Below are 8983 nucleotides of genomic sequence, written 5' to 3' on the forward strand. Positions count from 1 at the left end.
GTTTATCATTATTGTTACTATTGTCGTTATTATTATTTTTAAATTATTCGTTTATCTCATAAGTCTATAACCAATGCACTATTATGATCATGGTTGTACCCTTTCACTATGTGTTCATTTCTTTTCTCTCATTTTTTTTCCTTCTAAATAGATATTATTCTTAAGATTACGAAGCTGTGGATTAAAACAATAATTTGTGTTACGCTGAATTCAACTTATCAGACTCGTTTTAACTTCATTATGTATATACACCTCATACACATTGATTATCTTTTGCACTTAATTGGAACTTTCATAGCATCACCCAAAACTATGACTGTGCTCGCACAAACATTTATTCTAACGTCATATCTTACCGCAATAATAAGTTATTTACTTATTAATTTATTCTGTTTTATTTTATTTTTATTACTCGTTTTTGCTATACATACATAGTTGTTTATTCTTGTTCTGCGTTAAGATATTTACGTATTCCGCGACTCCTTTATTTCTATTTCCTTAGTTTCTTCCTTTCCTCCTTCAAAATCAATTCAAAATTCTTGCCAATTACGCAGAACCGGATTTATTATTGCTATTCCATTATTAATATTTTATTTTCCTTTTCCTTCCTTTCTCAAACATGGCAAATGTAATGCTAACATTGTTGAAAATTGTGTATTATTGCATTTTTGAAGAAACCCGAAATGGTTTCTTCACAGCACGTATGTATCCATAAGATGTTTGTGAATAATAATAATAATAATAAGAAGAAGAAAAAGAAGTCAAATGTGGCTGTAAGCGTGGGAGACAATAATCAATAAACTGAGTATAACACAGGAACAGCAAGTCATATAATAATAATCAATAGGTCAAATTGAAGCTTATAATCAGATGAATATAGATATATATAGTCTAGTTAATGAATAGTTATACAATAAGAATATATATAGAATAATCGTCCATTAATAGGTCCTGTGAGTTACCCGTACTTATGTCTTCGCTAGGATATAGCAGTTTTAAAACTTTTGCAGTTTTTCTATTAAAATTAAACGTCAATATTTGAAGGTGGAGACAATATAAACACTGAGTTATGCCTTAAAAAGCGATACGGGTGAATTCATAAAAAGTAGAGCCAGGGCCGACCTCTTGACGACGAATTATGTCAAAGAGCCGAGCCAGCGGAACCATGGGGACGGTCAATATACCATCCAACAACGACCGAAAGACTATAGACAAGAAAGTATTTTGGGACGTTTTGTGGGGAGCTATAAACATACATGGATACTGAAAAATTTAATTTTTTGGACACTATATATGAAGAAATATCTAAAACCTCCCCTTTTCGTTCCTAACACAGGGGAATTTTAATATGCAACAAACTTCAGAAACTTGAAAAAAGGCTTATAAAATGTCCTACATCCATTCCAGATAGCGTATTTTTGGACGTCTGTTGGACATCAGTGAGGTTTTTTCGTCGTCCTTAAGTATCGAGGATTGCATCACAGCAGTGGGAATTGTGCCTTTCGATCGTCTAATGGGAAAATCAACATAGATGGGAATTTCTTTTGAGAATTCCGCTTTCGGGTATTCGATTATTTTATATTTAGTTCTATTTTCGTTAGTGGTGTAGTACCTGAATTCGTGACGTAGAGCAATATAAGGTTCTTTGTACTCAGCTTCGGAAGTTGAGTGTAACGTTTTGCGACTCAGGTTAACAGTTTTACTAAGTTTTGGGGAGACATGGACGAAAACATCGATTGATCGTGATCGAACAAGAGCAGGTTTAATTGGGTGTTTTGCATTATCAGAGGTGTTGGTGTACAAGTGCTGATCCACATTCACTGAAGGAGATGAAAGATCAAGGAACTCTCTTGGAAGTCAGTTTCATTCCGTAAACGAGTTGTGCCGCTGTGTATCCAACATCAGAATTCACTTCATTGCGAATACCTAGTAATATGCATGGAAAAGCGCCAGTCAGCTGTGGTGCGCTTACAACTGATAGTGAATTATTTAGCTGTCTATGAAAGCGTTTTGCCAACCCGTTTGTTTGTGGGTTGTAGGCGATGGTTCAGAATTGTATGATTCCTAGTAGTTTGGTATGACAACGAAAAGTCCGGATTCGAACTGACGTTTACAGTCTGTGGTGATGGTTGAAGAGCAGATAGAGTTTTCTACTCATCGTTTGACAAAGGCTCGGGTCAATGTTTCAGCAGTAATGTGCTTGAAAGGAACTGATTCTGGTCATCGTGTGAAACGATCCACACACTTTAACGACAAAAATATCCTACGAAATCAAAATGAACATTGTCGAAACGAGCGTCAGACGTTGCGAAGGAAAGTAAATGACATTTCTCATGTTCACCCATCTTATATTTCTTGGAGCTCACACATGAGTCTGCCCACTCTCACACGTCTCTATTCACATTAGGTATAAAAAATCGTTTTGCTACGTGCTTGCTGGCTGCTCGAATACCTGGGTGGGAAAGCTTTTGCAGCGTATCGAAGACGTTGTATCGATAACGTTTCATTATCTTATCTCATCCGTTTTATTCATATTTTCAGAGTCGTCGAAGATAACTCGTGCTGAAGATCGTTGTCGTCATTTAAAAGCTAAGCTTGGCTTGAAGAAATGTTTAAGGAAGTTATAAGATGCAAGACGTCTCCTAATACACTTTTTGCATACATCACATGTAGATAAAAGTTCATATTACCTTGAGGCTCTACCAACATGTGGTTGGTATTCTTACTGACTTATACAGGAGGATTTGTAGGCTACTAATACATTTTAAAGAACCATGTTAGCTGGTTATAATCGACTTTTAGTATAGATAGATGTAGTGGGATAAATCTAAGTACAAATCAACACAGTGGTTTACAGACTTATTCAGTAAAAACTACCTATGGAATTCATAAGTAAAGTTAATGATCGGAATGAATTCCGATATTTAAAATAGAGCTCACCAGTGTAGATCACCAAAGTGATCCGTGTATATAATTTCTGTTTGCTTTGTTTGGGTGGGAATGGTGTTGTCTCTTAGCTAACGTCGAAGTCACTCCTTGCGGTTTATACGTAACCTCAGTTATACTATTGTTACAATCATGTGAACCGACTTTCTAGGTGACTGGCTAGTATTAGTACTCTCAATGAAAAAGCAGCTTATGTTAGTAGTAACATATTACAGAAGAAAAAATATAGACCACATCGTCGGTCCGTGACGTGCGATTCATCGATTCGTATACGTCATTCATTAACCCGGATAATGTTCGACAGACTTTCTAAGGATAGTGATCTATCGACTGACGTAGAAAGGGTTCAACATAATTAATGATTTGACAAACATTCAGTGATGTTTAATTGGACTTCAGGTTTCTCGGCTGGATCAAAACAAGAAATTGTAAGGCCCCACACTACACACAGCTTTCTATCACACGTTCAGGTTCCAAAAACGGAGTGGTCCCATAGAGGATTCATTAAAAATCCCGAATTATTCATTAAGGTTATCAAGACAGTGGAGAGTGTGCAGATGTCTATCTACTAAAAAATACAAGGGATAATATAATATATATGAAATACTTTCGTATCATACTCAGGTTTCGATAATCGGGATTTTCAAACTATTCTTTGTAGTAGGTTGAACTTATTAATTTAAGTGCACCTTTGTGGTTCATCAAGTCATCCCAATCTTCTTCTTATCCTTTTCTCCTCCAGATTCTCCGACATACAGTCCTTTACCAGTAAATCAGACATACAACCCACCTTCAGACTAGACAGACATTTGACTTGAATGTCACAGCAATATATAATGAAGTTTAAAAAAAGAACTTCAATAATTTCCTCAGGCTCTACCTTCTTGCTGCTTGGATAGGCATTTTCCAGCACTGAATCAAGGTGTTTGATTTCTGTTTCCTCCTGAAGTTTGTTTCTTCACTCTAATTACCAAGGTTGACGTACTATAAACATTGCAAAGTTTCAACTGAGATTACAATGTACCGGTGTCTTTCCGGCAGAACACCGTCGCTTATTCTGTTTGTTCTGAACGGATTTTCCATAGTAACAATTGTTTCTTAAACCTTAGCTGACGTTTAGTTGTTCGGGGTTGCTTTAATATCTCTTGGGATAGTATGTGTTGTTGACCATGGAAACATGTCTGAAGTTGTTGGAACCTCACTCTATTCGTCTGGAGTGTACATAGTCATCTTCTTAGGACTTGTTATCACAATCGTAGCCCTATGCGGTTACATTGCAGCTGATAAAGAAAATATCTGCTTGATTGTGTCAGTAGGATTTGCATAAAACCAAATTTCGAACATTTGTAGTATATATTCATCTTATGCTTGCTCGCATTACTCTTGTTGATATCAGGAATAATAGTTTTGTCGTTTAAAAGTTCAGTAAGTAAAGTTTAAAGCTTTTCAGTCACGTCTTTTACAATTTAGCTTGGTGAATCTGCTAGAAGTGTGATGGTAGCTTCGTTAAGGAATCACTATGGACGATATGGGATAATAACTGATGCATGGGACTTAGTACAGAGAAACCTACGTTGCTGTGGAGTGGATAATAGTGGGTGGGGCGTGTATAACGGATCATGGTGGGACATGATTGTAAACTCGGATTTATACGAAACAAACACTAAATTGTCAGGTATATGCAGATTACTTTATGACTGTGATAAAGAGTCAAGTTTGTTTTACTTATTTGTTCCAGAATCTTGTTGTGTCAAGAGACTTGATGGATTGACTGGTTGGCCAACTGAAATATACCGTGATAAGAGACGCTGCCAGACGTGGCAGTATGGACCACCGAATAAAAGCAGTGGACCCCACAACGACGCTATTTACTACGCAGTAATTTTTTTGACGGTTAATATGTAAACTTTATTCAGGGATGCTTTGAAAGTTTGAAAAGTTATATCGATAATTATGCTAAGGCTGTTGGCGTCTTGGCACTGATCGCATGTATTATCTTGGTAAGTTTAATTTTCTCTTAAATCTGTGTACAACTGAAGTACTGGTTATGGTGGCAGTTCACTAAATTCTGAGATGTCATCAGCATTTAATGGAGTTGTAGTTGTAAATCAGATACTAATTCGATAGTAAAACTTAAATATATGGACCCAGTTAAATTGTTTGATAAAATAGGCACGTATTTGCATTGTATGGAAAAAATAAAATTGTATGGCCACTAGTTTAGCGATTGTATCTGGTTGAAAACTTACGAAAATGACGATCCAAACGATGGTGGACAATATATAAGTCAACAGAACCAAATACTAGCAAATACTGTGCTAAATAATTTCATAAAAATGGGCCTTCATATAATATCTTCCGACAAAATTATCCTTAATTGCACTAAATACCTAAACAGCCAACTCGAGTTGCCAATCTCAAAGAAGCAATTTACTAGTATGGCCTGACTGGTCTCAAGAGTTTTGGAGAATCACCGGATGAGTAATCACCGATGCAAATAAATAAAGTTTCAAACATCGCATCTGGTAGTAAAGGAATCTTCGTATTTTTAAAATCACGGACTACCGTAAATGAACTAGCTAATGCAAGGAACGAACCTACTCAAAAACTAGATATTTTATTACTTCTACAAATTTAATTAAGAACTCATCATTCTAAGTATACTCCGGGACATGTATCGTCGCTAAATCTTTACATTTCCTTGATAGAAATTATACTCTTCGGTTACCGTTGAAGTTTTTTGCATTCGAAAAAGGGCGGATTTCGCCTGTTAGCTCAATGGTCGGACATAGTCGTTTCACAAGCTATTAGTATGAACAGTCCAGGGAGATGTAATCTTTTTGACTGATGTCCACGCGATGATCGTACACATGGTACTGCTTAAAATCGGTTAGTGACCCAAATACATAGATTGTTTGTCTTTACGAGCTGAGATTCAGTCGTAGTTTTTGTTGTCATTGACACCATTATTTCGACTCTTGTTTTTTTACCTTGTTGACCCACTGTACCCGTGCTTACGTGAGATGTACTTAATTAAACCGATGCACTCATGTACCAGTTTCGACGTTTATGAGAGAACTCAACCTTTGTGTTCACAATGCCATAACTTACTGATATTTTTCAAATGTGCTATCTCATTTCTTTGAAATCTCCAAACACAAAACTTGATATATTTGATCGGGAATGTCCAAAATAATTAGTCTACTGTCTGTGTACTTTCACCAACCAATCCTAAACATAAGCTTGATTCTAATAGGAAAATTACTGTCGTAACCGAATTAATTTTTAAATTTTCGGAATTATCAAACTCCTATCACTTAATATTTGAAAATTTTCACAGACAAACTACAGTAGTTGCAACCGAACAAGTGCACGTTTCTGTACTTAGCTCAGAACACAGTTTATGAGTTGAAGGTATTAGTACTACCCGGATTCTAAGTTCATAAACACTGATTAAATCGACCTGAGCCAACTGTAGTAATCGCTAGAATTCTCATGAAGTTGGTCGCACAATTTCGTGGATTGGTTGAGGTTAGACATTAACACTGTTGGATGCCGGCTCAGTGGTCTGTCGATTAAGTGCTCTGGCGCGATACCGGTAGGTCCTGGGTTTGAATCCCGTGAGGCGAGATCGTGGGTGCGCACTGCCGAGGAGTCCCACAATAGGACGAAATGGCCGTGACTTTGGGGGACACTAACGTTGACAAGATAAATTGTAATTTATGTGTGAAGTCCTAGTAACTTATTTCTACCTGAAGTTTGTGCTGATGGTGCTGACCAGAAAGATAATGAAAACTTTACAGAAAAACCACTCAGCTCAGAGAGCGCAACTCCCTTGAAAATTGCTTGGTAATGCTCTTCGATTTAAATTGATATAAACCAGCGATTTCAGGTTAAACAGGTTGTTTCTGCGCAAATAAATCAGTCTATTGAAACTGATTTTGTGGCATAGATATTACCTTCGTGTGTCATCCTTTTATCAATCTAAATTATTCTGTACGAAGTCAGTAATAAAGTAGTAGTTTTTGGCGTCAATTATGATCCACCATCTTAGATATGGTTGTCGTAATCAAAATACTATATATATATATATTTTTTTCTCATTGAATTCGAAAATCCAGATAAGCGCTTTGATCTGTGCATTGTTTTTGTTCCGTGATGCTAAACTCAATGCTCAGAGAAAACAAAGAATAAAAAGCTGGAGGAACCAGACACAAAATAAGTAGATTGATTAAATAGTTAACTGGGATGCATTGAAGAAAGAGTGAAGCTGTGATTATACATTAATGGAAATGATTTTAATCGTATGTATTTTATTTTCATACTAAAAAGTAGTTAAAATATATTTATTTCCAAAAACTGCCCTTATTATTTGTTATATCTTTCAAAAAATAACCTCTGAAAATTTGTGAGAACTGGACTTGTTTCACTGAGACCATAATACAACACAGGGGAAGCAGATGAACTTTTGTCCATTTGACAAAACGGTGGGCTTGTGGAGATTGTAGAAACTTTACTAGTTGAATTCAGGGGTCGATCTAAGCCAGACCACCGTTGAGAACTTGAAAGCAGTGGAAGGCCGTTTTGTCCTGGCATTGAACTGCTCAGCAGTGCGCATCCACGACCTTGCATGAGACTCAAACCCAGAACATTAAATCTTGCGCGCGAACGCTTAACCTCTAGACCACTGAGTCGGCAGCCAACAACGTCAATGTTTAACTTCAGTCGATCCATGATCTTGCTCAACCATCCATCCATTATATATTTAACTAAAATTAAAAATGATTTCGTTTAAAATAACACTTCGTAAGGTGTATGAGACAACATCCGTCTTTGAGAGTGGTTCGAGTGCAGTAAAGTGTGTCGCAAGCTTTAAAATGTCTGGGTTCCTAACGTTGTTATAAATCCTAAAAAATAACGTTGGACAAAACAACCATTTGGATGTATAAAATTTATTGTTCACATAAATATAATACACAATTACAGGAACTGATTATTTACAAATGTGTACAACGGTCACTTTGATCTCTTACCAAAACCACCAAATCCCATAGCTGCTGCGACGTCAGAATCTTCAAACTGTTCGTCATTTCTACGCCTTTTCTCTTTGCGTTTTTCTTGCTTATAAGCCCTAAATTTCTCTTCTTCCTCAGCGATTTGTCTCATTCTTTCATCTAAACTGTACTCTTCTGCCTTTTCTTCAGATTTTTGCTTGTGAAGCTGAAACCTATAGCAGAGTTATAATACCGCAGTAATACCTTTCTTTAACTTCTTCTAAAGTTGACCTTTTAATTCTCATCGACATTCCCATATTCCTTTGATGTTTTTTACCATTTATATGGTCCAAATAGTTAATTGAATCTTTCACAACACAGTCACAAACTTCACAGTAGTAGCCTGCTTGTGAAGATCCTGGTCCGGTCTTTGCAATTACTTGAGATTTGTTCAGGTTAGATTCTAAGTCAATCTGTGTGATACTATTTGTTACAGTTTAAAGAAAACTTACTGTATAATCACGAGCTTTTAAATACTCTTTTTTCATAGTTTCCTTTTCTTTCCGAGCATTTCGCATAGCCTCTAACTCATTGCTAAGTTTATCACTCGCCAATTTCTCAAAATGAGCTTTGTCCCATTTTCTTCTGTGGTCAACAGGATTCTAAAAAGGATGTCTTTTCAACTCATTATACTTACGGTACCGGCCATCTTAGCAAGAAAAGTACTTCACTATCAAGGTGCTCTAAAAAAAGTTTTATTTAATCAATGCCAAGATTGGAATTTGTAGTTTCAAATAAATCGAGCATTCGGAATAAATTCAATAATAAACATATTTTTGTGATAATGCAATGAGTTAAGAAATGCATTTCTAACATTTTGTGACTTGGTGTAAGTTAAGCTATGAGTGTGGCTTACATCCAAGAATATCAAAATCTTAGGGGGGCATTTAACTCCGTTGATCGACGAGGTTTTATGACAATGTCACGCCAAATTACATTAACCATATACAGGTTTTTTACTTGAACACTAGTGGTAGAGTCAA

At 36.2% G+C, this 8983-nt stretch overlaps 2 protein-coding genes across 2 annotated transcripts; one reads left to right on the plus strand and one right to left on the minus strand.

Moving 5' to 3' along the window:
• Positions 1 to 4105: 4105 nt before the first annotated feature.
• Positions 4106 to 7300, plus strand: Smp_174630 (tetraspanin, putative). Its single transcript, XM_018793176.1, has 6 exons — positions 4106 to 4258; positions 4297 to 4371; positions 4417 to 4621; positions 4655 to 4824; positions 4863 to 4946; positions 7068 to 7300. Exons 1-6 carry the CDS (start codon positions 4124 to 4126, stop codon positions 7170 to 7172), a joined length of 774 nt encoding a protein of 257 aa, XP_018647159.1. The 5' UTR covers positions 4106 to 4123; the 3' UTR covers positions 7173 to 7300.
• A 585-nt stretch (positions 7301 to 7885) lies between these two features.
• Positions 7886 to 8649, minus strand: Smp_095680 (zinc finger protein, putative; the record flags this gene model as incomplete). The annotated part of the gene is made up of 4 exons (XM_018793187.1): positions 7886 to 8173; positions 8205 to 8413; positions 8453 to 8602; positions 8638 to 8649. The coding sequence occupies 4 exons, from the start codon at positions 8647 to 8649 to the stop codon at positions 7963 to 7965; spliced, it is 582 nt and encodes a 193-aa protein (XP_018647160.1). The 3' UTR covers positions 7886 to 7962.
• Positions 8650 to 8983: the final 334 nt, after the last annotated feature.

The sequence above is a fragment of the Schistosoma mansoni genome (genome assembly GCF_000237925.1).
Source record: "Schistosoma mansoni, WGS project CABG00000000 data, supercontig 0204, strain Puerto Rico, whole genome shotgun sequence".
In the NCBI taxonomy this organism is placed as follows: domain Eukaryota; kingdom Metazoa; phylum Platyhelminthes; class Trematoda; order Strigeidida; family Schistosomatidae; genus Schistosoma; species Schistosoma mansoni.